At 40.2% G+C, this 27,049-nt stretch overlaps 2 protein-coding genes across 9 annotated transcripts in view; one reads left to right on the forward strand and one right to left on the reverse strand.

Annotated features, from left to right (window-relative positions):
• Nucleotides 1-49: 49 nt before the first annotated feature.
• LOC148396255 (leptin-like) lies at nucleotides 50-3,035 on the reverse strand. The gene is made up of 2 exons (XM_088379402.1): nucleotides 2,004-3,035; nucleotides 50-1,263 (listed from the first exon to the last, which is right to left on the reverse strand). Exons 1-2 carry the CDS (start codon nucleotides 2,151-2,153, stop codon nucleotides 925-927), a joined length of 489 nt encoding a protein of 162 aa, XP_088235528.1. The 5' UTR covers nucleotides 2,154-3,035; the 3' UTR covers nucleotides 50-924.
• A 3,902-nt stretch (nucleotides 3,036-6,937) lies between these two features.
• LOC148396256 (uncharacterized) overlaps nucleotides 6,938-27,049 on the forward strand; it is a 33,100-nt gene continuing 12,988 nt past the window's right edge. Inside the window, exons 1-6 of one of the 8 annotated variants that reach the window (XR_015859196.1) lie at nucleotides 12,145-12,331; nucleotides 16,642-16,824; nucleotides 17,468-17,568; nucleotides 18,341-18,435; nucleotides 23,211-23,257; nucleotides 23,333-23,395. Coding sequence is in view for 1 of the 8 variants with exons in the window: in XM_088379661.1 (XP_088235787.1) it covers nucleotides 7,006-7,052; nucleotides 12,215-12,331; nucleotides 23,211-23,257; nucleotides 23,333-23,395; nucleotides 25,353-25,363 (285 nt within the window). In the remaining 7 variants the exon portion in view is untranslated. Of the gene's footprint in view, nucleotides 7,053-12,144; nucleotides 12,332-13,590; nucleotides 13,815-16,390; nucleotides 16,551-16,641; nucleotides 16,825-17,467; nucleotides 17,569-18,340; nucleotides 18,436-23,210; nucleotides 23,258-23,332; nucleotides 23,396-25,352; nucleotides 27,041-27,049 lie in introns of those variants that run through there. The other 7 variants (XR_015859200.1, XM_088379661.1, XR_015859197.1 and 4 more) reach the window with 7 other exon arrangements.

The following is a 27,049-nucleotide window of genomic DNA, read 5'->3' on the forward strand; positions in this document are numbered from 1 at the left end:
AAATAGCAAGATAACTGGATCACAGTTGGCTAAATTAAGGGAGAAAAAAAAGACACTTTATTCCATATATTTTTTCTTAAATAGGTTTTAAAAAAGCAAATACAGTACAAAAATATACAAAATGCACATTTGAAGGTGATAAATAGCAGTATTAGAAGAGCTGGTGGTGGATGTTGACATAAATAAATTCCCAGTATTTAAATAAGAATGGTGGTTAGCACATCTGCCTCACACTTCTGAGGTTCTGGGTTTGACTCCGGGCTGCGGCTTTCCTGCTTGGCGTTTGCGTGTACTACCTGTCCTTGCGTGGCTTTTCTCCGGCTTCCTCCCACATTTCACAAACATGCTCATTAGCCTCATTGAAAACTCTCAATTTTTGGTAGCCATGAATGCGAATGATGCCAAAATCCATTTTTGTGCCCCTGTTTTAGATATCATTCGCACGGATGCAAGGCCATCTCCATTTGACTATATAGGCTTTGCAGTTTCTGGCAAGTAGTTTTCCTTTCCCTGACTGCAGTTCAACGGTTGACAAACTGCTGCCACTGATGAAAGTCGGTGAACTTCCTTAGCAGGCGTTCATATAAAGCCAGGGAAGATCTTAACCCGGAGGGTTACACTGGAACGCAACAAAAGCGGAATTTAGTGGCTGTTGGGAGAGTAATAAAGCTTTACCTGTACCGACTTCAGGTTGTTCTAAACTGCAAAGCCCCAGGCTGTCCAATGTTGATGGCCTCAATTGTGTCCATATGTAGTCAAATGGAAAAAGAAGTGTTGAGTGACATATTGAACACTATGATCTGGTTTTAACGTCCTATATAAATTAAAGAAGAAGAATGGATAAATAAATATGGCATCCTTCAATTTGGACAGCTCTGTTTTTGAGTCTTCAATGAACCAAATGTGCATTTTGGAGTTTCCATCTCAGCATTTGTCCAGGTTCTCCATGTTCTGCAACAGCCGTGTGAGGATGTCCTTGACTCTGATCAGAGCCTCCATGCCGACGGTGAGGACGAAGCCTCGCTGACTCTGCAGCCGCTGCAGCGCGCCGCCTGCGGCTGACGTTCTGTTGACCTTGGTCTCTCCACAGCGACCCTTCTTCCACTGACCGAGGTAACCCTTCAGCCACGAGATCTCGGCCTTCACCTGAGACGCGTTCAGAGAGTCTGAGATGAGCTTCTCGTAGCCGTCTAGGAGTGTCACCACCGAGGAGAGCCCATCCAGTTTGTCGACCGGCGGCGTCAGCGTCATGCCAGGAGGAACCTGCCACACCACACCATGCACAACCAATCAAGTTTTTGGTATATATTATTATTATATATGATAATAATCTAGAGGTGCAGTGATTCAATTATGGTTTTGTTTTTTAATAGTTCACTGCTACGCACAATGTAAATTTAAGAAATAAACACTAGCTTTGATTGATAGTATGCCACAGTAACATGCACAGTTCTGAATTACGTAGGTTTGTGCTTAAATATTGGGAAGAAATACTTAATGATTAAATTAACATATTCACTGCCTTGCATATTAATTTTTATGAACTGGAGTTTAACTGTTTACTGCCACGGCGAGCGTGAAAGAGTTCTCTCAGATGGTATGTGAAATTTGTTTTTGTAAAAATTCTCATGACATGGGGTCAGCACAGGTTTTGAGTAGAAGATACAGTGAAGGGGGAATGTCAGTTTGTCACGTCGATAATTTGGGAGAAATTTTGACCAGACATGTTCGGTATGTATGGTATCAAAGGTATTTCTCATGAAAAGACAGCACAGTTAATAGAGTGAATGGCGTGTATAAAATATTTCATTTCAAGTCATACAGTGAAACAGCATTGCTCAGAGCGCATTTTCTACGTCTGTAAATAAATGTTGCCATTTTTCCTTTCTAATTCTTCTTTTTGTTGGTTTATTGTCAAATACAATACAAGTTTTGTCAAGTAAGTAGTGTAACTTGTTGCCTGTTGTTTGCAGTAAAGGTCTTTGGATTTCTGGAGTTGTTACCTGGATTTTATTGATCTTGGCCACCAGCTGCTTGGACCTCCCTTCCACCGTAGCTTTCATCCTGATGGCCTCCGCCGACATGGGGGCTGCTATGACCGCGCCCCACATTTGGGAGACGGACACCAGAACGGCCAAGGTGATGCAGTCCATTGTGTTTTTTTGCGGCTGCGGATCCCGGGAGAAATGCCAACAGTATTTTAATTCAAGTCTTTTGTGTACTTTCCCCAGCAAGCAACATAACTGGTTACTTCCTTCCACTTATTGACGCAACCTGTTTGATTGTGCGTGCAAATATTTGAGATTCCTCCAAATAGATGTTGGGTACAAAGATCAACCGCTTCCGCATGCCTGCCCTTGTCCTTATTTGGTCCGGTACCCAAATCTCAGTTGGCTTTGCTTCCTTGTCAATGAGGGTTGATTATTATTCATTGAGAAATGAAAGAAAGGTCGCACGACCATTTCCAATAATTTGTTGTGATCATTAGCAGTAAATTTATATTTTTAAAATTGGGCATTTGTATTTTTTAGTTATTATTCATGTTTAATTTTAAACGAGAATATTTTGTGTTATTGTAGTGCTATGACTCTAATAACTTATGTTTTAGTTATTTGTATTTTTCAATTTAGTTCGAAATATTTGTTTTTAATTTTTCAATGTTTTTTTAATTTTTTTCCATAAGTAAATTTGACTAAAGGAAAGAATAATAATAATACAATAGATTATCATATCAATTGAGCCAATTAGCAATCAAAGCACTTAATCACAAGCCTTCTTTTTCCATATACCCACATATGTATAATGTGTTAGTACCTACAATAAATGACCGTGATAAATATTAAAATCTCAGGCACCATGCCAGAATTGTTCATGCAAACATCCAACTTCCAATTAAGCACAAAATGGATCCCAAAGGGTTCAATGTCAAGCACTCCGAGAAGTAAAGTTGCCCTTACCTTTTGGTGGTGAGTGTGTCCACTGTTGGGGCCACCATCGGTGTGTCTTATAGTAGTGGGATGTTGAGTCACCTCTTACTCATCGCTTTCCCCGACCCCCCACCCCCTTCGCCCATCCCCTCACCTTCCTCTTCCCAGCCCAGCGCATCATCCCCTCGTTTACATATGCAATAGCGCTTATTGGGTTTTACTTTTGAGCAACAATCAACCTGCCGTTTTTGAATCACTGGACAAAAATATATTGTACTTTAGTAGAAGTACAGATACTAGTGTTAAACAAATTGCCGATAAAAGTAGCTATTGTGAATTTTGCGCTATTAATGGAGAAATGAATGAAAAGTGTCTCGACTATCACTACTACACTGTATTATGATCTTTAGCAGGTATTATAGTGTTATTCTTAGATGTGTTATTTCTAATCCTAGTTAACCTTCCTGTTTTGTTTCTTTCAGTGCACCAAAAATCAGCCACTGAGCATTATAGTGGGCTACTTCCAATGTTGTCATTTTTAGTTTACGTGCAGAATGGAAAAAAAATATTTTCCAGGTTCTGCAGTCTAATTTTGAGTTTAACATGTTTCAGATTCATCAGCGCAACCATGTCAAAGGTAGAGAAAATATAAAAAGTTATCAAAAAATTAAATACTCGACTTAAGTGCGCCACTGTACCTGTTCTGGTATTATGCACTGACCTTGACTCTCCATTGCTCATTCTAAATATTGCCCAACAAAATCCAGCCGGTCAGCGGTGTTTGTTTAGCGTGAAGTGTTGTCGCATTGTGTTGAATCATTGAACGCATACAAATGTGATCAAAATACTATTGGAACAAAATATATTTCAATATTAATATCTTTAGATGAATATTAAAGGGGCAGTCAACCGCCAAATTTTCTTTGTAATCGGATGTTCTGTACAGCCCAACATGTCGAAACACTCTTCTGATTAATATTTTGTTTGTGGAATATGAATTAAACAGACAAAATCCACTTGTTTTTATCCAGCTCAGGGGGCGTCCATTTTGCCACTTGCCGTCAACTAAAAATGACATCCCAGTTGCTCGGTGCTCAGGTCACAACCAATCACGGCTCAGCTTCAGAAAACTGGTTGAGCGATTGTATCTTTTCACAGGACAACACTGGGGGAAAAAAAAGACTGCAAAGTCAGTTTTTCAGTGTACCCCTTGTATTAATAAAATTAAACCACGGACAAAAAAAGCCCATAGTTGGCCCAACTATCAGTTTTTCCTCCCTGTTGTCAACTTGTCATTTGACCCATGTGAGTTACTTAGTCTCACATGTGATTGGGGAGCAGATGTGATAACTGTAGTGTGATATCACTTTGTAGGTTTAAAAAAAAAAAAACTTATTCGGCCCATAAGTATTTCCCAGATTGCCTTATCCTTGCTTGCTTGTCTTGCATTTTGCCCGATTAAAGATGCCACATCATCACAGACATTGCGACAGCTGCTCTCAGGTGTATTTTTTATTCCCTTATCTTCTCCTCATCCAGAGTAACTATTCTTGGACGAGCGTCCATGTTGTGACACAAACTCATCAGGGAGGGGGTTAAAAAAATAGAGAGAACCACGTGTCTTCGAGGAGGTCTTATGAGAAATAAAAAAACAAATATGCCTGTTAGAGTTGTTTGTTTTAGGTTTCGCTCATGGCAATTTACTGTAAAGCCGGCATACCGCACACACACTGAGGGGGATAGAAAACAGAGGCCTCGTAAAAATCTCACATCGTCTTTAATAACGCGTTCAGCTCGAGCAGAAATGTGACGTTATCAAGGAAATTGACGAGAAAAGGCACCGTAAAGGACACACTTCTGGGAATGAGAGTCAAGCGGTGGCAAAATTTAATTCCACTTTAATCTTCACCGGGAATTGTCTATTATTCATGAAAGCAAAAACACGGAGGAATGAACTGGACGCTCATGTTTGAGAGGGAAGAGGAAGAAAAAAAGTCTTACTTTTCTGTGTGCCAGCAACAAACTGAGTTATAAACGCTGACATCTGGGATTAATAACAAGCTGCCGCTGACTGAAGAGTTTCTTAACAATGTTTTTTTTTTCCCGCCTGCTGGATGGAATACGACTTCATCAGTAACAGGAACAACTTCAAGGTAAAATCGAGGTACACAGATGTTGGGCCAAATTTGAACGTTTTTTTTTTTTTTTACAAATCTGATTATCAGATGTCTTTCAAAAATCATCCAGTGCAATTAATCTGTGGTGTGGGTTGTGTTGAGTGCTTTTTTTCTCGGCCCGATGTGCTCAGAAAACAGTCAGGGCTAACAGTTGTAATCGTTAAACCTTTTCAAAATTTACAGCCATCGATCCTTAAGCAGGGCCCAGTTTAGAAAATGTAACCCTTTTGTTGTCAAAAAGATGAGAAGATGATCTCCCCTGATCTGCTCAGAAAGAGGTCAGGACCAACAGCTGTCAACGTTGAACCCGTTTAAGATTTACTTGAACACACATGCAAATTTTGTCTCCTCAGCATTATTTAATTAATTAGTTGAATTAGTTTAGTGGTTAAAAATCTTTGTGTGTACCCCACTTAACAGCAACAAATGTCAGGTAAAGCATGTTACACATACATATATTCTCATATAATTTACCATCCGTCAACCGTTCCAATTAAAAACGGCATAAACCAGACTATCAATTCGGGATTGGTGTGTCTTGGCAGAGGTCGAGTCTTAATGTTTACAAGCCACTGAGGAGGATCGATGAAGAGCAAGTCAGCTCCTGAAGGAGCTGAGGTAGGACAGGACACTGCTCATTAATTATTCATGAGCCACCCATGTGACTTGTGGGACCCTGTGAGTCACATCTTTAGAAGAAATGCATGCAACCATTCAACAAAGATGAACTTTGTTGGCAATCCATCTAATAGCTAGACAAGACGATTTGTGTCGAAATTGCGTGTGAATGCCGAGGAGCTTATGCCCAACTGAAATGCTGTTGAATTGATTCAAATGAAGCAGGTGAGATTTGGAGTTGGAATCATTTGAGTTGGTCAAGACATGGATGGAAAAGGTAAATAAGGAAAATCTCTCAGTTTGTGAGTAGAGTGGCTAAGATGTCCTGAATGAACGGAACACTTTGAAGTTGGAATGGTTTGAATTGAATGGATTGGTTTGAAGCAATGTGGGAGGAGGTGGTAAATGTCGTCCGTGTCGGGTGGAATCCTTCAATCTCCACAACCATTTTTTCAATATTAAAATTGTTAATTGTTTGTGAAAATAACACCCATGTGGGAACTGACCAACACTATCACTTTGGAAATGGCAAAATAATGTGGAAGGAAGTGGTTCTTATTTTATATAGTATGTATCTCAATTGGGAAAGTTTAGTGTGAAACATATGCAAGATATCCTAGATGTCATGGATGAGCAGAATATTTTGTTGTTGCACAGATTTGAATCAATCAGAAGTATTCTCTCAATTAAGGAATTTTACTCCAAAAAATACTTTTCTATTTAGATACGTATTCTGAGGAGATGGTTTGAATTGGCCAAGAAATTTGGTAAGGAGGTAAATACAGTTCTGTGTAACATCTTTCTCAATTTGTGAATTTTACTGTGAAAAAGTGTGGAAAGGTTCTCAAAACGTCCTGACTGAGCTGTTGGAATGTTTGGAATGAGTCAAATGTTGAAACAGGTCAATTTGGGAATTTCATTGTGAAAGGCTGGGATATTTGTTCGTCATGTGAAAAATAGGTGTGCTGAATAAGTTCAAATGGAAATTGTGTAATTCTGGCAATTTGGGGAAAGCGGTTCTTAACCTGTCTATGATTTGGTGACGCTTTGCTGTCTGAATGGTATGAATCGGTGGAGAAATGTGGACAGGGAAATGTGGTGGAAAAAAAAGTTACAATAATAATAATCAATCAACATGCTTGATTGCTGTTCTATGATAATGTGTATTTGCCATTTCAGTGTAGTGTTGCTGCCCTGTGGCTGCAGCAGGACTTGCTCATACTGGGAGCTGGTGGTGGTGGTGGGGGGGGGGGGCTCGAAGTGGCATCAGGTTACTTTTCCAGATGCCGGCCAAAGAAAGCAGGAATTCCGCTCAGCAGGACCTGCCCGGGTGAGTCACGGGAATGACGGGAATTCTGATTCTGCATGTTATTGAACTTGCTCCACGTCTCCCTACCCCCAACCCACCCCAGAGACTAGAGTGACGTCTTCACACCGTAAAGTGTGGTTGGAAAAGACCCGAGTCAGCTTTTGGTGACGTGCATGGCAATGTGATGCTGCTGAGTGAAAAGGCATCCATGCACACACTCGAGGTACAAGTGTGGACGCTGTGGCCCCATCAGTGCAACAAATGCAATTGATTTTGATCTATTTACCAAAATAACCAAGAATCAATCAATCAGTCAGTCAGTCCGTTCATCCGTCCGTCCAATCAACTTAAGGTTTAGCGTAATATTATGTGTATATTATGTGGATCCTCATATTTCCCTTCAAATAGAGGCCTCTGACTCAAACAGTTTTATAATACAATACATTACATCTTTATTTATAAAATAACCATAAAATAACCATATTTTGATGTGCAAGCCAATATTTATAAGGGGAAAAAAAACCCATTTATAGTAACATGTATAGTTATTGTAATACGCTGAGAAGTGCGCAGTACTACAGCTGCTTTTCTTCTACAACACCAAACAACATCCGTTCATATACAGTATATAGTACATATGAAAAATTTAACTGGAACTTTCTGCTTTGGTTGCATTAAGGTTTTAATTCATATACACATGTTGGAATGTGCACTTACATCACTTGCATCGATTAGATTTAATAACAAAGATAAGATTAAAAAGTTATGATGCAACACACAAGGTTGCTATCAAGAAGATTTGGATCAGTGACAAAACGTAATCCCAGCTCAGGAGACACTTGTGCTATTCCGCCCTCTTGTGGAGGGACCAATTTTCACATGATATTTCATACTGACAGCCATTGTATCATTTTGTACTTGAATAATAATAATTTTGTTAAAATGTATTGCACATAAAAACGAAGAACAAACCATTCCTAAATTAAAAATAAATAAAAAAAAACATTAAAGATTAATTCAAATGTAAAAGTTAAATATAACTGACCTGTACTTAGGCAGTGAGTCTTTTGCACACCACTCGTGGAAGACATAGAAATACACTTCAAAAATAAAATAGCAGACAAATTGTGTGTGTAGGATCTTGCAGGATGTAAATATCCTCTGCAGATGCTTTTTGGGGTAAGGGCTTCCTGGTAACTTTCCATTCGACAGCAAGCCCAGACCGCAAAAAGACCCGAAAAGAATCTGAATGTGCATCTCTTCGCACTTGCTGAATCATCTGAAACACACATAGACACAACCATCAAAGCCAATGTATTCCTTCTGCCCACCACAAAACAATAGCATGTAAGTTTTATATATTGGAAGTGTGTAAATAGTGAGCACTCATAGTTGATATAAAAAGTCTACACACCACCTTTCAAATGCAAAGTTTTGTGCTATCAAGAAATGAAAGCAGGATAAATCAAGTCAAAACCTTTTCCATTGTTAATATACATGTGCAAAATAGTTTTTTTTTTGCGGAAATAAACAAGTGAGATAATGTGGTAGCACAAGTAGGCACACCCTCTTATAGCCGGTAATTTTATAACACCAATCACGTTCATATCACCGAGCTCGGATCCCCTATGTCAAAATTTCATTTAATAAATTATTGACCAATTCAAAATGTTGAAAATGGCTTACTCTCGCTCACTTTGACAATGCCATTTTTCCAATGTGATTAATTTGGAGAGAAAAGGATGCACCGTGACGGCAGCAAAATCCAAGTTAGATAAGAATCAGCACGCACCTGCCACTATTAAAAAAAATAATAATCTCATTAACTCCTAATAAAGTACAGGACAGTATTGTGTTTGTACTAAACAACCTTTTGGAATTAGGGCAAAAAGATTAACTTTGGTTTCATCAGACCATAACAAAATCTCCTAAACCCAAAATGTGTTATGGTCCAATTAACACAGGCCTGAACTTTTTGTTTAACTGGTGGAAAACGTTTTGAAATGATTTAGTGTGGTCTTTACATTTATTGTCCATTAATAAAGAAAAACACATGCATGAAACTTTCGGTTTCATTCATAATACAGATGCCACATGTATTCTGTATTTATGTATTTGATAGTTTGTGTGAGAGACTTGGTGATACGTGACACTCAACAACATACAACACATTTTAACAGAAAAGCTCATTGACAAGTAACAGGTGGTTGAATGTATCTATAGACACGTACACACTTGCACAAAAATTTGCACACACAGGCACATCATATTTCTGCACTCACCGGGCACAACATTAGGTACACTTGCACAAACCAACCAAATCTGCCTTGCAAACAATAACAATGAACACTATTGAAGAATATGCATTTAATATCCACACACTACATGTATTGGGTATGCGCAAGTGTACCCATTCTCGTGTAACATGACATTGCAAGAACCTTCTGTATTAACTTGAATGAAAATTCATATTATTATTGTTTTTAACACATTGTGATGCCACCCGACTTGCACTTGAGCCTCATGTGAGCCGTGTGAGCTGTCCATGGTCCTGAAAGCAGAAAGCCTCTCAGCGGCAGCCTTTGTCGGTCGGTACACGCCCTAATCTCCCCCGTACAACCCCCACCACTCCATTTGCCCCCCCCCCCCCCCCCCAACACACGCGCGCACACACACACACAGACACACACACACACACACACATACACACACACACACGCACACACACACACACACACACACACACAACTCCATGATACTGTGGAAGCATCTCCACACACTACACGCCACACTATATATATGGCATGCTGGATTATACGACTGCATGCAACCCTCTTAATCTGTTATACAGGACACTTGTCTGTGGGTCCAAGAAAAACTATTATGGGTAATCTTGTATTAAAATACAATTAAAATTTAAATTAATTACAGTTCTTGAAAATTACTTAAACTACAATGAATTGAAATGCAGTATATTTAAATATATGTAACAATAAATACTATAATAAAAAAATGTAAAAATGTAAGGATCAAACGAGCAAATTCCAAGTTTCTGAATTCAAACAAGCAAATCACAAGATTTCTTGCTGCGCCGCCTGAGTACGTGCACACACTGTCACACGCGCTCTCGATCTTCAGCCATCCCATAATAATAACAATTACGAAATAACAACACCTCAAGATGCCACATGCGCATATTTACGTACATAAAACTGCAACAATGCCCCATCCGTGTGTGGGTGTGTGTGTACATGTGCGTGGTGCGTGTGTGAGTTCACGCACATGCGTGTGTGTGATTGGATGCAGGGAGATGACTTACCTCTGCTTGACCGAGCAATCGCTCTGAATTGGTCCGGATGGAGAGAAAAAAATCCATTGGGAAAAAACAGAATGAGAAATAGAGAGCATACACACAATGAGATTCCTTCCACGCACTCGGCAGGCAAATAAAGCATCCGTGGCTCCGTACCCAAGCACGTCCGTATACACCTGTGTGTCGGCTTGTCGCTGATGCAACACGTTCGAGCCCTCCCCTCGTTTCCTCTCCACTCCGACACGTGCCCCCCCCTCCATCTTTTCTGGAAGGAAATACAGCAAAAGCAGAATACCCCCCCCCCCCCCCCCCCAGACCATACACATTACCCCCCCCCATCAAATGGAAGCCACTCAATCCTCCAGTCTGCGATTGACCTGCATTGACGTCATTAGGTCTCCCATGGAAACACGGGGGCTCCCAAAAATAGCAACACATTAATTCAGCCCGCATGCGCCAGGGTTGTCTTTGCGGTGTGTAGAGTGGGTGGGTGGTGGGGGTCTTTGTATCAATCTAGCCAACACACGCACTACCGATTCCAAGCAGTATAGTCTCTCGCTGCCAAGGACGAGTTGATCACGACTTGGGGCTATTTTTAGTAAGGGTGATGGGGAGATGGATGGATAGGAGAGAGTGAGGGGGAGGGAAATGGATGGAGAGAGGGGGAGATAGGGTGGGCGTGTTGAGAGACGCCTGCACCTCTGCTCTGCTCGCCACTAGCTGCAGCTGAGGAACACAAACGGCACCAGAGGGGATAAAAATAGAAAAAGAGCCTTCATGCCGCCGAGCCAGCAGTTGTCTGACTCCAACTCCGTGCGTGTGCGCGCGCACCTGGGAACCGTCAACAGCACGGCCAACCCGAGGCGGGCATGCATGCGTGCGGCAATTCATTTAGGAAATAAAATGAGAAAAGTTGCATTTTCCATGAAGGAGGATCACTATTGATTCATCCTTTTATCTTGGTGGGTTGCTGCACAACACGTGGGAAGCTCCTGTATTCGTTAAGTAGTGTAATAAAAAAGTCAAATACTATATCAACGTGTAACATTTTGTTATTGTAAAATTTTCTTTGATATATTAGTTGTGCGCATTTTTATTTCATGTTTTTAGGTTACTAATGTTCATGTCGGAAGATGATTCACCATTTAATTTGAACCAATTGAAGGCATGAGATAAATCTAAGGGATTATTGATATTCTAAATATTATGATGATGTTTCTTAAGATTAGGCTTTGGTACCAGTCCTCTTGAAAGCAGTTAGACTTTGTCCACTTTGGAGTTTGAACATGCGCAAAAAAATTATTGTTTTGTCCAGAACAACCCTGCTACTTGGTTCAAATTGACCCAACTTCCCGTGAGCAAACTTCACTCCAATTTTAACCCAAATTGTATGGTTTTTGACTCAGGAGTTTTAAGAATGTTTGATGATTTTTGTCTTTATCACTTGTTCAGTTTCTTTATTGAGTTGACAATTTGCTTGTCCTTTTAAAAATAATTTATTGTAATCATATTTTAATATTTCCTGCATATTTTCATTCCCCCCAATCCTTTTTAATTTTTTTATCTGAATTTAATGTTGATGCGGCTGATGCCGAGGCAATGAAAAGTATGAAACTTAAACTACCACCGCCATCTACTGGTCATATGGATGACCTGCATTCTAAAGGTATCAGTTGCATCATTTTAGAGGCAGAGCGTCAACGACTGGTTAATGGACCTTTACACGGTTGCCACGCGTACTTGGAGGTGGCAAAACCCCAGATTGCTTCACTAGTGACCAAAGCATTCTTTGTACTTTGACCAAGGCAGAGCCATTGAACAAGAGAACTGGCTTGAATCATGCCTGAATGTGAATATTCTCATTTTCCAGGTTTCATTCACCGGGCATTAAATCTTTTGCCACTGGACTGATATGGTTTACTTTGAAGACGTTTCACCTTCATCCAAGTCAGCTCCATCAGTTCAAGCTCAAGGCTACTTTGGAAAGGTATCACACTTGTTTGGGTAATTTTTTTGGTTATTAGTTTTGAAATCTCTAGTAATTTGCTAATTTATTCTGATGATTTTAGCCTTCTCTTTAGCCTTTTGTTAATTTTTATCCTGATACTTTATATTATTCTGATACTTTTTCGGCATCGTCTGATGGCCATGAGTTCTGTTCTGTGTTTAGTATCATTTGTATGCTGTAGTTGAACATTGTTATCACAAATTCAAAATACACAGATTTATAACATTTTCACAGCTTCAAGATTGACACCATTACCACATTTTTTTCTCACATGTATTTTTGGCTACTGTAGGACAAGTTCTAACACTTCAGGGTGGAAGTGTGACATTAAGGATATTTTTTTTATTGCCGTCAAATGTGTAAAATGTGTCAAATTTGACCTGAACAGTATGTAAAAGTTAATCTACTCCAAAAGCCAAAGCGCCTGTCTTGCTTCCTGCTCGTGATACTTTTTTACAGGGTTTTGCAGTGTTTTTAATTGCGTCATTTGGCGTCCATATGGTACAAATATAACGCAGTGGGATACCTCGGGAGACATTAGTGGAAATGGCCTGGGGGCGGGGGGTGGAAATAACAAGCGGCAATATCTGCAGAAATTAAGACGCTAGCATCCATTTCGGCTACTGACAATAAGCAGTTTCAAGTCGACCTCCTGTAAATCACAGCGCAAAAACCCTGAGAGCGCAAAATTACCAACAACAATAAGAACAGGTGGAAACAATGTTGAAATGAATGCAATGTATCCTAGCCTGCATTTAGCCCAGGCAATTAAAATATCTACAGATAACAGGACGGGAAAACTCATTAGTTCTCAGCGTTGTGGCAAAACACTAAGCAGCCACGGGGACAAGTAAACATCCGAAGGCCAAACTTGTGGTCGGCGGCAGAATGAGAGAATTCCTCAGGAGAATGGTGTGGAAAGTTTAAACACCAAATTGTTCAAGCAAACCATATCGCTCCGTGTAATGAAGCTCTGCTACCTTAGTGTTAACATAAAAACATTGTGAAACATTGTAAACGCTCTAATGTAAACTAGTATGTGAGGGTCACATCATTTTTTCCATTGTAGAAGTCATTTACCTCCTCAATATCTTCTTTTGGACTGATGCTTGACACAATGAAACCAGGAGGCTCAAATGGTAACTCAAGTAATTTACCCAGATTTCTCAATTGCTCTGCCTTGGTCACATGACATGCAAGTGTTTGCATAATTGTGGGGGCGCAATTGGCGACTGCTTGAGATTTCGTCACTCGTATGTGTGACTATACTGTGATAAAGGAAAAAATACAGCAACTGGTGCTTTGGTGGATTTTTGCATCGGACAAGATATTTATGATTTGTGTTGTTAGAAGACCAATGACAGTAGAGAGAGAGAGGGGAGGGGGGGTGTCTCCTCAGTCCCGCTCCCATCACCCCTTGACAGGAAGTTGAGCTATGGAATGACGTCACAGAAGCTTTGAGGTAACAGCAGGACGTTACTAAGTTAGCGCAGGCTCCCTGAAGTGCTTTACAACGCTGCGGGGACGCACGATGAGTTACACGCGGCGCTTGAATAATTCATCCAGACTCAATGTATCATGAACAATCCTGAATTATCCATACAATGCTTGGTAAACGCTTGTAGCGTTCCCAGATGGGAACACCTCCGAGCCTGGTGAAGAATGAAAACATCCCCGTGGCTAAGTGAGATAGGATTACTGAGACTGATGGAACACAATCAGCAACAAATGGGCCTGTGCTGCACGCAAACAAATGCAAAGGCCGTTTGTGTTTCTTAGTCATTTGTTTACTTTGCAGCCACCTAAGGCACGTTGACTATTTTTCAAGGGAACGCATCATGGAAATTAACTTTGTACATTGACTCAACTCAATGAACAGGTACTCAGAGTGGAGCGTGATTTATTTGCAGATTTGTACCGTCAGTCATTGAACATTGTGAAAACTGAAAATATGTAACTACATCAGTCTTTTCATAAGTACAAGGACTTTATTTTCTTTACTTCTTTCATTGAACCTGTTTCTTTTAAATAGGAGTGAGAAACATTTTAACCTCAAAAAACATTTTTTAGGTCCAAGAATGCATAATTAACATGATGTCTTAATCCAAATAGAATGTGCTTCTCTGTTGCTTAATAATTTCTTAGAAACCTCTTTCCAAGCTGACCCAGTGTCAATTGGTGAGCAACGGCCAAGGGAATGATATGCTTAAAAAAAGCCAAGCTGTCAAATGCTAATGAACTCACAGCTGCCCGCATAATGCCTAAAATGAAATAGAAATACTTTTTTTGCTGACTACTTTTGATGCCTTTTGGAACACCCTGTATATTTTTTAAATTGCCCTGAGAAAAGCAATTAGACACACTCACCATTCATTCCATTGGACTCCTATGGCGATAGCAGTGGAACAGTTCTAACAGCATGTGAACACACTTAAAACAACTCTCAGCAGGGGAGAGTAAACAAGCAGCTCAGTTCAAAGAAAAACCTGCCATTAATTATCAATACACTATCAATAAGGATGAATTTGCATCATTAGGAGCAAAACAAATGATTCTATTTGTTGCGTGATGGATAACGAAACGTTGACCTAAAAATAACGAGGCCAAGAAGTGAACAAACAAAAGCGGGAAGTCGACGGGGAAGCCCAAAGGACGCTCGCTAGGGAAGGAGTAGAAGGCAGATTGATATGCTATCAACGCTCTTTTGTTTGTTTTTGCTGTAAACCCATTGAGAGCACGCAGATATTAATAGAAAGACGACTTTGCATGCTGCTTCGACACTACTCATTCCCCTTGGAAAGCGCTCCTGTTTCGTCTCTTTCTTTGCTGAGTTTTTATTGCTTTCATGTAATACAGTTTATCTGATGCAGAGCTGCGTCTTCCTTCAGAATGGTCAATATGGGGCTCCCACTGGCAACTCACTGTCATGATGCAATACTACTTAAGAATTCTTCAGATGTATATGTATACGTCGTTTGAGCACAGTATTGCAAAACGATGTTTCCCAACCAGGGCGTTGCAGGGGCTGCTACGTGAAAACATTTCATCATTCATTTCCAATATGACAAGTAAATATTCTCATTTCATAATCACGTCACTATAGTATTATTTTAAGTGTTTTGATTCTTATATTTCATGTTTAAATACCTATTAAAGGGGAACACATTGAAAGTTTTTTGTGGTAAATATTCAGTTATATAACATTGACAGGTTTGTTATTTATATTGATGTTTATTTTCTGATCGGATTAAGTCCACTCATGAAAGTTGCAAGAGGCACATGAGCATCAAAACCTCAGTAGTTCTCGAAAAAGCCCAATGCACCTCTTTGATTCCTTCATACATGAAATGTTGCCATCCTCTAATTCTGTTTCGTTGCGGTGGCGTTGGCAATATTGCTAGTACATCCTGGCTTTAATGTTTTAAGTGGATGGGAGACAGGAGGAGTTGGGTGGGTTTGTCGTTAAAAGCCCTCGATGGACACACTGTGATGCTGAGTGACAGTTGATAGCCGTAATGCACCGGGATGTGCACTAATGCACCGCTCAAGGGCAGCAAAGTAGTGACCGTGGACGTGTGAAGACTTATAGAAAAACAAGTCATTCCCATCAGTGACGACAACAAAGCAAGAGACACAGCAATAAAATGTCATGATTGCTTGATGACGCATGTGTAGAAAATACCAGAAAACATTGAGCTCCCAAGTCAGAAAAGTCTGTGACGAAATTATTTTCTTTGGCTACATACAACATGGCTAACGCAACAATAACATTTATAAATAGGCCATGCAGTGCAAATGCGGAATGTGCTTTATTTTATTCTTATAAACTGCAGATTATTTCTACATTTTATTATTTGGTTAATATTTATGTTTATGCTTATTTTTTACCTTGTCGGCGAGAAGCACAAAATGGCAATGTGTGTGTTCAATAAATAAGGTTACGTTACATGAAACTGCAGATAAAAAAAGCTTAGGGTGAGGCGTACATTACTCTGCCTCATACAAGGCTGAAGTTGCTGTCACTCGTCTTCCACGCAGATGCTAGTATAATTCCAAATATTGCTTCGAAAGAGACAAAAATAGAAGGTGAAGCTGAATGAATATGAAAATGAATCAAAACTGCACTACCTAACCAAACCGGATCCAATTACCAAAGGAAGACCAATGCCGTAGATTAAACATCTGCTTAACAAATCAGGTCAGAAGATATCAATTTTGCAGTATTAAATGTTAGGCTGCTAAACTAACAGCAAATACATCACTCTATTTGGCTCTTGTGTGTGTTGTAGTGTGGAGAAGCAGCTGGAGTCCAGTGGCTGTTATCAGTCCCGCTGAGAGCGACTGAGAAGGGCACTCAGTGGACAGCCACTCGTGGGAGTCTAACAGACATTGATGGAACACATGAGGCTTCCTACAGCACTGGCGGTCTTTGTCCTGCGTGGGGCAGCAGCGATACAGCCCTTGTACTAAAAGTACGGTTGTACAGTCAACTGTTGGTTAATAGAATTCGCAAGGGCGCCGTGCCATTACTGTCACTACATTGCTTTTCTTGGAGAAAACAATAGAAAAGCTGATTAAATGAAAATCATTTCATGACATAGATTTCATAGATGACAAAAATGCAAAATATTTGAATTTAATAACCATTCGTAATTTTTTCTCTTCGGCCTGTCCTAATCGCATGTCCCTGCATATTACATAACAGTTCTTAAGGAATGTGTTCAACTAGCACCCTCCAGAAAGTGGCGCACCATCCAGTCTTTTCTGACCACACCTGCTGCATTTAACAAGCGGATGCTAAAATGCTAAATAGGAAATGCTAATTAGGGCACGCTTGTCGGCTGCATATTTCCATGCATAGATTCATGAGGCCGCTGCGTGAAGTCGTCCGGGCAAAGTCTGTTGACTTTTTTTCACGCAGCTGCCAAGGGTAAACACACGAGGAATGTACTTTTACTTTACTCTCCTCGTACTTGTTGTTTACCTCTGGCCTCCAACTCCCTCAGCACTGACTAATGGTTTGTGTGGAATTGTGGCGTTTGGGGAGGTTCTTTTAAATCCTAAGTGTGTGTGCATGCACAGATGTGTAAATTTACATCCGCATTCCCACCACAGCTCGGCAATGAGTAGCTGATTAATGACTACAAACCTCAGAGGGCATCTCATTGTCCTGTGGCATACTGAGGGGACTTGACCCGACCTTCTATGAATTTTAAGTATGTATACATATGTATATACATTACATCATTGCACTCTCTATTCCACGTCTGTGTTTGTACTGAGCGCTGGTTTTATGACCTCTAATGAGTACCACACCTTTCGATAACTTCTTCTCTTGGTGGAAAATATAGAAGACAAAAAAAAGTTGAGGCTATCCAAATGCTCACTATTTTCTAGCAACACAATTGCTATCAAAAACTAAGATGAGTCTAGTGATGACAACCAGGTGTAACAAAGTGCTGTAGATAACTAAACATACAATGGTAAGTAAGTTTAGTAATAATTGTAATAATTTTAATCGTGATTAAAAAAAAAAATTCTCGTTAAGATACATAAATATATTATTTCGGATTGGCCTTTCGAATACAACTGGAGGTTCTGAGTTTTAATCCCCATGTTGAGTGTTGTTGAACATGAGTGAAGTCTCCAGTGACCAACACATGAATCTGAAGATGATGACAGTGCCTTGATTGTGGATAAATGTCATTATGATCAGAATCTTTGGAAGAAAAATACAATTTCTGTAAAAGCAAGGATAGAAGAAGTACTAAGTTTCATATAAATCACTAAGACATACTGTAGATCCCCCGGTTTCATTGCGGCCATAATACTTTCAATCACTCACTTAAAAAATGAGACTTTTGACAGTTTAAAACCTCAAAAAGGGAGGAAAGGAGACATTCTCTTGAGGGACAACCCTCACATGAGCGAGCAAATGTGTTGAGGTTGGAGGTTTGAGTCTGACAGCTTATGTTTGTTTGTGTTTAGCTTGACATCTGTGACAACACACTGGACAAAATCATCCTCGGCAAAAATGCGGTTGATGAGCGCTTGGCATGGAGCCCGCAAACGTCTTCGGCTTAGTGAGTTTTTCCGTTTGAATCGTTCAAGCCCCGCCTCTGCCGCTACAAAGAAGCCCGACAAGGTGGCAAAAATCAAACATGAGTTTATCAGAAAAAGCGAATAATTTGAAAAACCGTATACTATTCAATTAAATATCAAAACATTGAAGTTAAGTGTTGCTGTGTCATTTGAAGTACAAAAGGTACCAAAAATTTAGATGAAAATTTCTCACATTATTATTTTTTTCAGTAATAATAATAATAATAATGATATATTTATTATTATTATATATTTTAATATATAGTATAATACTTATTAATACTCCATTCTCTGAACCATGTATCCTCCTCCTCCTCTTCCTCCTCATCATCATCATCAGTGACAATTCTTATTTTACATACAGTTATCAACACAATCAATGGAACGATTAACTCTGCTCATCAAAAGGCTTGTTAACTAGGCAGGTACTTTGCAGTTAAGTAAACAAAAGACACCACCTGAGAAAATCTGGAATCTTGTTCAACATTTAACCAAGCAGAGATGAGCAAATTGATTAAAAATGTGCAAGACAAATGTCAAGCGTTCAATCGTGAAGCTCAAAAAAAGTCAGAGGCATGAATGAATTGACCGTGGCATTTTCATTTCCACAGTCACTTTAAACATATACGTGTACGCTGACATTTACTCATGTCATCTGCCTAATGGAGAAAGAACAGGTTAGCCATCAGCAGAGTCATTATTATTGCTATCACACATATGTTAGGATTCAAACCAAAATGATGAACTTTACCATTATTTACAAACTCTACAATCTCAGAAGCTACGTGTGAGATTTTAGGTATCAACCAATTAATTTATTTCATTTTCTAGGAACGTGCCCCCAAACCTTTTTAGCGTCACGGACCGGTTACGTGTCAGAAATATTAACCCTAGCCTCAACCCTAACCCTAGCCCCAACCCTAACCCTAGCTCTAACCCTAGCTCCAACCCTAACCCTAGCCCCAAACCTAACCCTAGCCCCAACCCTACGTCTAACCCTAGCCTCAGCCCTAACCATAACCCTAGGTCTAACCCTTGTCTGAACCCTTGCTCTAGGTCGAACCCGAAGCCCAGCCCTAACCCTACCTCGAGCCTTCACCCTAGGCCTTAGTTTTAGGGAGATGTATGGTTTTATGGGGCAGCACACGAGCAACTGTGTTGCAAATCTTTTCATGATAAAATATTTTGGGTCCCACAGAGATTTGAATGCAGGTCGCTGGGGTGAGAGTCCAGAGCACTAACCACTACACTATGGAACCCACGCTTGGATCGCATGTTTCATGGAGCAGCTCATAAGCGAATAGATCAGTGGTCTAAAACCTTTTTTGCGCCACGGACCGGTTACATGTCAGAAATATTTTCGCGGACTGGCCTTTATATAAATAAATAATACATTTATATAAATAAATAATACATTTATAATAAATATATAAATACGATGAGATAAAATGATACGACTGGCATAAAAACAAGTATAAACGTCATACATTTTTTATTATTTATTTATTTATTGGTAATTATTTCTTCATTATTTATTAAATTTCATTAATAAAACTCACCATTAAGTTGAATTAGTGGGAGCACTGAGCTTGTTTCTCAGAAACGAGCTGGTCCCATCTTGTCGTAATCGGAGACAATGACACCCGAAGTGGTTAAGGTTTGTCTTTTTTTAATGCAGGATGCATGGTCTACATGTGCCGAAGCAGTTTTGAAGGCTTCATTGCCTCGTTAGCTAGCCTGTCGCCACATATTATGCAGAGTGGGCTTTGCGCGTCAGAGTCACCTGTGGCGATAAATCCATATTTTAAGTAGGACTCTAGAAATTTTCTTTTAAATGCAGCTTTCCTTTTCATAGAAGACTCCTCATTGGGCTTTTTTTCCCTTTCCGAAGAAGCTTTCCAAACATCTCTGTTTCTTGCTCATTTTTGCTTGCTTCGCGGACTTGACTGAAGTGACATGTCACGTGACAGGGACGAGCGTCTTGACCTGAATTAATTGATCGTCGATAAAAAATATGTTTTTTTTTTTTTCCTGTGTGGCTTGGCGGCCCGCTACCAAGTGATCCACGGACCGGTACGGTCTGTTCTAGGGTGTCCCTTCGACACATACAAATAATACAAGTCTACAAAATAATAAGTCAAGATAAATTCCAATGACAAAGTGCTTCATCAGCAGGACAAACTTTGTCAACGGAGGCAGTGTGACTCCTCCCCCTTCACTCTCCTCCAATAATCTATCTCGCACAGATGCTGAGTGTTGCCAAGCAGCCATAATTGCTGTAAGTGGTCTGGCTTTGCAAGAGTAATAAAGTGCATGTTATGCAATAAAAATAAAAATGACAGTTTTATAGAAATGCCTGATGAATGTCAAGGCTGGCATGCTGTCTATTATTTTCTCGTCCCTCCGATGCGATATGAACGATACAAGTGCTCATATTTAGATTTTATTCTGTGTGACGGTCACAAAAGACATCATAATATTGGCAAGGACACTTAAACGTGTGGCATTACTAAGCGGGATAACTTATTTTAAACATTAGCAACAACATCAAACATCCGTGACTTTAGCCGTGACATAAATCATAGCGCTGTGCTATTCATGAAAAAATGAGATGATTTTAGTCACTGTTGACAGATGCAAGATGAAATTTTCCGCTCGCGTGTCCGTGTACAAGGAGAGGTCAGAAAAAAGGGGATGACCCCAGCAACCCAGTGTTCACGTTGCGCTGCTGACGTTCAAGAGGGCGGCACCATCCATCATCAGCTCGGCATGGATGAGCGCATACCAATGGAGGCTGATGCCTTTGTTTTTATGGCACTATAATGGAGATAGACGCGGCAAGATGGGGACATCAATGATGCCTGACAAGGAAATGAAGGATATGAGTAGAAATTATATGGAAGCACGCACGCACACACGCACTCACACACGCATGCACACGCACGCACACACACACACACACACACGCACGCACGCACACACGCACGCACGCACGCACGCACGCACGCACGCACGCACGCACACACACAGACACACAGACACACACACAATAATATGTGGCGTCACAGGCAAGTGAGCTAAAAGATATGGCGAAGTGACTCGGGAACCCTGATGGGAAGGGAATGGGATTAGACAGCAGGCTAAAGTCAATGTGACACATTCACTTAGGACAAGTAAATTGCAATTCATCATGTGTAGCAGTGGCGACATCAGAGGGGGTGGGTCAGTGGTGGGCATCCCCCTAAATAATTCCTGCGACATCAGAAAGCAGGCTAGATAATAACTAATGTTACAATAAAGTTGCATATTTTTGAGAAAAAAAGTCCTATATAAAAAGAAAGGAAAAAAAATGACAGTATTGAGAGGTTGAATCATTTAAAAGGGTAATACAGCTGTATTTTTATTGAGCTCTTCTTTAAAGCAAAATTTTAAAGCAATTTTCATACTTTTAATTGAAAAATTACCGTTTATTTCATTTACTTTTACATCTTGCGCAACAGTGAGTGAAAATGAGCTGGCAGCGCTGCGGTTTGCTCAGTTTGAGGGGAAAAAAGGCCAATCCCCCGATTAGCAGCACTGACCTTGAACGTGAACAGTGATAATGAGCGTGCGTTTTGTTCGCGCACGGGCTCTCAGGTCGTCCTCCAGAAATGAGGAAGCGGCAGACGGAGCATGAAGGGAAGGCCGATGGGGTCTGCGGCACTAAGCAGGATTGTCTGACAGGATGTGCTTAGTTACACACCAGTCCATGCTACTCGTCCAGAACGTGTATGTGTGTATGTGTGAGAGGTTGTGAGGTAAGGAAAGATTTATCATAACCCTCTTTTGCCTGGAGAGACTGGAACGTATCCCAAAAACGCCAGCAGTGGTGACAACATCATCAACAACATGTAGCCACACACAGGCACACAAATACAATACACATGCATTTTTCCACACGCTTTCTCCCACACACACGCACACACACACACACACACACACGTACAAACAGATGCCGAGCCACTAGAGAAAAACGCCGCCAATGTGCTTAGGAAACTGCTTGGCCTCGTGAGGAAACGATCTTTTCTTCTCCTTTTTGTCCTGAACAAACACACCTTGACATACTTTGGCCGTGTTTACATTGTAGTGCACAATTTGTTTTGACTGTTCCATTTCTATTACATCATTGAAGTTGAATTTTTTTGGGGAAAAAAAACCCACATTACGATGAGAAACAAATTGTTCCTTGAGAAACATCCTCACTATTATAATAATAAAGGTGAATTTAGCTGCAATCGTGTGACATCGCCAGGCAATTACAAATCTTTTTTTGTGGGCCTTAATTACGTTTAAATTTTCGCTATTTGTGACGGGCCTTGGTTCTCTACCACCGATAATGGATTTCATTTAAATAGAGGACTATTAAAAATAATACATAAACGATGACTAAAAGAAATCTACAACATGAGGGGCATGAACGATGAACTGTGATGTAGTCATATTGAGGGCTTTGCTATCATAACATCATTGTAGTTAATGGCCTTCCTGGAAACATGACAAGCCCCCTGACGACTTGTATTAAATTTTTTTCAGTTTCTTGCATGACTTGAAAGTCATTTGCAGCAGATATTAAAATTACATGAAGCCAGCAAGTGGGTGGCTGGGAGATCATAGAGTGGGCCAAATGCTTAATGGTGCCAAATACTTCTCAGGGGATTAAAAAAGTCACTTTTTCTTTTTTTCTGCTTTTGGTTCCTCTGCCGGAATACCAATGAAGATGGAGCCTAGCCCTGTCGAATGAAGCGTCTGACGTCCTCGTACCAAGTAAGTGAGATGAAAGCAACACATGATGATGATCGGTACTTCCCGGGAAGAATTTGAATATTTCATGTGTCCTAGATTCCGTCTGTCCCTTCAGTCCCCACCGCCTCCTGCCGTCGTCCCCTTCCAATTTGGATCAAGGTGAGCACTTCATTTCATCACCTACCTACACATGTGTGAATGCTGAGTAACATGCACACATGGGACTGTATGTTGTACTGCCTGAAAATTTGCTGTAGCATATTTTCAAATTTGTCACACACAGCGCACTCACCTCACCTAACCTTAACCTTAACCCCAGACACTTTTGTATACAGGAGTACCTATTGTCACGTCAGCTGCCTGCATAATACATAATTAGCCACAGTGGCTGGTATGCACCCTGGCCTTGTTGCTATGGTTTCACCGCCATCCCCCCTTTCTCACCTTGATGTTATTCAAGTAGGTTCTAACAGCATAGAGAACAAAACAAAACAACAATAAAACAACATGGCAGATTGTTAATTAGAGTAGTTTTTATCATCGTAAGCGCTACATTTATTGTAAGGTTTTTTTTTTTTTAAACCCGCCGGTATAGCCGAGCGGTCCGCTGTTTGTTTTTCCACTTCATCAGACACCTAATAAGCCTGAAAACAAGTTTGTTCTACTCTAGCGACACTTGTGTTCAAACACGTGTTTGTCTATCTTCTCTATTATCTCGTGGAGTCCTGGCAAGGTGATAAGCGATTCGCAGCATTGATGTACACATCTGACCCACCTGAGCTGCCTCAGGTTAATAATTCCTGACATTTCCACTTCGACAGCATTCAAAATGAAAAGGCGCAAGAGCCTCTTTTTTTAATGAGCATACACCTGCATTGTGCATAAAAGTGAAAAAAATAATAAAAACAAGTCTGGACACAGAGGGGTAAAAGTTTCAGTTTTTGAGGGGGTCTCCCCATTTATCCAACGACACAAAAACAAAGAAAAGTTGAAAGAAAAGCTTGCTAGAAAGGTCAGAAAAGTCTGCAACATTCAGTGTCTGCTTGCTTTGTACTCAGAGGTTTCATGAGATGGAACCAACTCCCAAAACCCGATTACTGTAACTGGTATAATAAGAGAATATTAAGTAAACAAACAATTAAATGTCATTTAGCAAGGCTGAGCCTTGAGAAAACAATGAATATCTGTTTGCCTTCTTCTCCGCCACCTCGAGGCACACTTGCAATTTTCTTTGTAAAAGTAGTCACAAAATAAATACATTTGGATTCAAGGATTATTGTTTAGATAAAACCAGCAAAGACAATAGCAGAATGCAAGGTTTGGAACCAAATGAGCCTGCCTCAAAAATAATAATAAAAAAAGACAAAGCTGGTTTTGTTGGTTTTTTCCTGATATTCTTTCTGTTATTACCAGCAAGGGCAAACAGCAGCAAAAGCAAAACAAAAAGATTCACAGCAACGATTCTTCGGTTACTGCTAACTGCTCTACCAACTGAGCCAAAGCAACCCATCAAGGCTAATGTGCTGTTGTTGTCCTGCTAGTAGCTGGCAACAAGCTGGAGCTATTTAACACATCCATGCACTTTAACCTCACAAATTAAAATGAGTTACTTATCATTTTTTTTAAGGAAATACAAAAATGCTGAAATTTTTTTTGGATGTGCCTGTTGTTGGCCTTCTTTTTAGTGCATGTCATTGGTCGCCATTCAAACTGCCCCCAGGGCCTTTTCTTTACAAACATTACAAAATTGCCTATTTTGCAAAAAGGCATATTTTTTAGACAATTGGGACTTGAAATTGTTAAACTGCAAAGAAAAAAAAAGTATAATAGTGTATCTCCTTTAATGAATCATGTTCGACCGGTGAGATCGTCTGCCGTAACATGGAAATGTGAAGATAATTATTAGCGCCTGGAGCCTACTGCCATCTTCGCTTTTAGATGTTAGGTGGCCTCTTGAGACGGTCGTTTTCAAGATAGATACCGTACTCGGCTTCACCTGTGCTGACGATAACAACCGTAAAAGAAAAAAAAAAGGAAACATGGATCAAAGCCTGGCACATCTTGGTCTTATCTATTACAGATGGCACTGCGACTCACTGCTTCGTTTATTTTCCAGATAACGCGTAGGTGCACATATTGACTGTACCTTGATGACCTGGGAGCTTCATCTCCTGTACACTACGTTTATACTTTGACACGTTGTCCCCAGTGAGTCACAATGTACAGCTGACTAAGGTGCGCACGTGTGCAATTATTTCTTCCCATTGCAGGGTCCAAAGCGTTCCACTGGCTATCAACTACATGCCACAGCAGCAGGTGGCGCTATAACCTCTCACAGTCACACCATTTTTGCTTAAGGCAATGTTCAGGGGATGCATTTGTGTGGACTGATTTACAGCCAATTGTCACCATTAAACCTTAATTAACTCCTAAGCCATTTTTTAAAAGTAGCGTTTTAACATGGGCAGCAGAGAGGGCGTGTGGATAGCAATTTGCCTCACGGATTTATATCGCTGCTCTGTCCATGCACATTGGGACAGACTCTAAATAGTGCATAGGGGTTAATGTGAATGCCTGTTTGTCCATTTGTGCCCTGTGATTGTCTAGCGACCAGTCAGTGTACCTAACAAAATAGCTAACTGACATTTTGCAAGTAGGTGAAAATAAAAAAACATGTCAGTTAAGTTAAATTAATGTTTTTGTCGACATGTCTTAAGAGTGTGTGTACGCCAGGAACTGTTTGACATTATTATTCCTCGCATGGAGCAGTCGCTGCTAAATCTACATGTTTTACACTTGAGCTGTCAAGCCTTTACTGCGATGAAGATACTGCTCAGATGTTGCCTTATTATCTTCTAGGCTCAGCTTGCACACAACTTAAGGCCTCCAGCAGTGACTGGCAAAGTAGAAAAGTCACTTTTTTAAGTCACTTCTATCACTGGACAATTATAATATTTATGAGAAGAAACCTATGAAAATGTGCAGTTTTATTCTTTGGATGCTAGATTTAAATCCCTGCACATAAAAAAATTACATATGAAACACACTGACGAAGAAAAGCAGTCAAGCATTTTTCAGTGTAATTGAACAACACAATGACATAAATGGATATGAGGCTCCTGTTCAAACTGCTGACAGGAGCAGAAGAACACACCTCACACTGAACAGGGGATTAAGGCACTCTGTGTCTGTGTGTTTTCATCTTCTGTAACTTGCTATAAGTCTTTGCAAACACTAATCCATCTCAAAATGACTGACTGGTGATATTTTTTTTAGTCATGTGTCTGTGCTGTAAAGTGTCCTCTTCTCTATTCGACATGTTGTCCTGTTATAGCAACTGAATAGGAGAGAAGAAACTCAGGAAAGTAAAAAAAAAAGCCACACGAAAGAATTGTTCCAAATACATTACTCGCTGTTTCAAAATTTATGTTGAAGAAGATAGACCTGGGACTGGTGATAGGATATCTTTTCCTTCCACTCAAGAATTCAGTTTCGTCAAAGCGGTCATGAGCCTGAGGAATGGTAACCCATAAGTGATTATAAACAAATAAACAAAACACAGAAAATGCTCCAGGGCAACGGCATAGCAGAGAAAGTGGAGGCTGTGCTAACATTAAATTGTAATGTCAAATTGGGACTCAAAGTATCATCCTCTGGACTGCAAGTGGCCCCTGGTCACAGGTTTAAAACCCTTCTCGTAGAATCTGTGGACCTGACTGTTAAAACCACCCTGAATTAACAGCAAGTAATTACAGCCATATTTGAAAATGTGTAGTACAGTACATGACGAGTGGTGAGCGGTGATGAGGAAGT

Source organism: Syngnathus floridae, chromosome 6, assembly GCF_059516105.1.
Source record: "Syngnathus floridae isolate MCC-2025c chromosome 6, RoL_Sflo_1.0, whole genome shotgun sequence".
Lineage (NCBI taxonomy): Eukaryota > Metazoa > Chordata > Actinopteri > Syngnathiformes > Syngnathidae > Syngnathus > Syngnathus floridae.

Bases quoted from the DNA above. Each gene is read 5' to 3' on its own strand.
- LOC148396255 (XM_088379402.1), bottom strand. From the start codon at position 2,153: ATGGACTGCATCACCTTGGCCGTTCTGGTGTCCGTCTCCCAAATGTGG. The intron at 1,264-2,003 runs GTAACAACTCCA...GTGGTGTGGCAG, and splicing joins CCAAGATCAATAAAATCCAG to GTTCCTCCTGGCATGACGCT.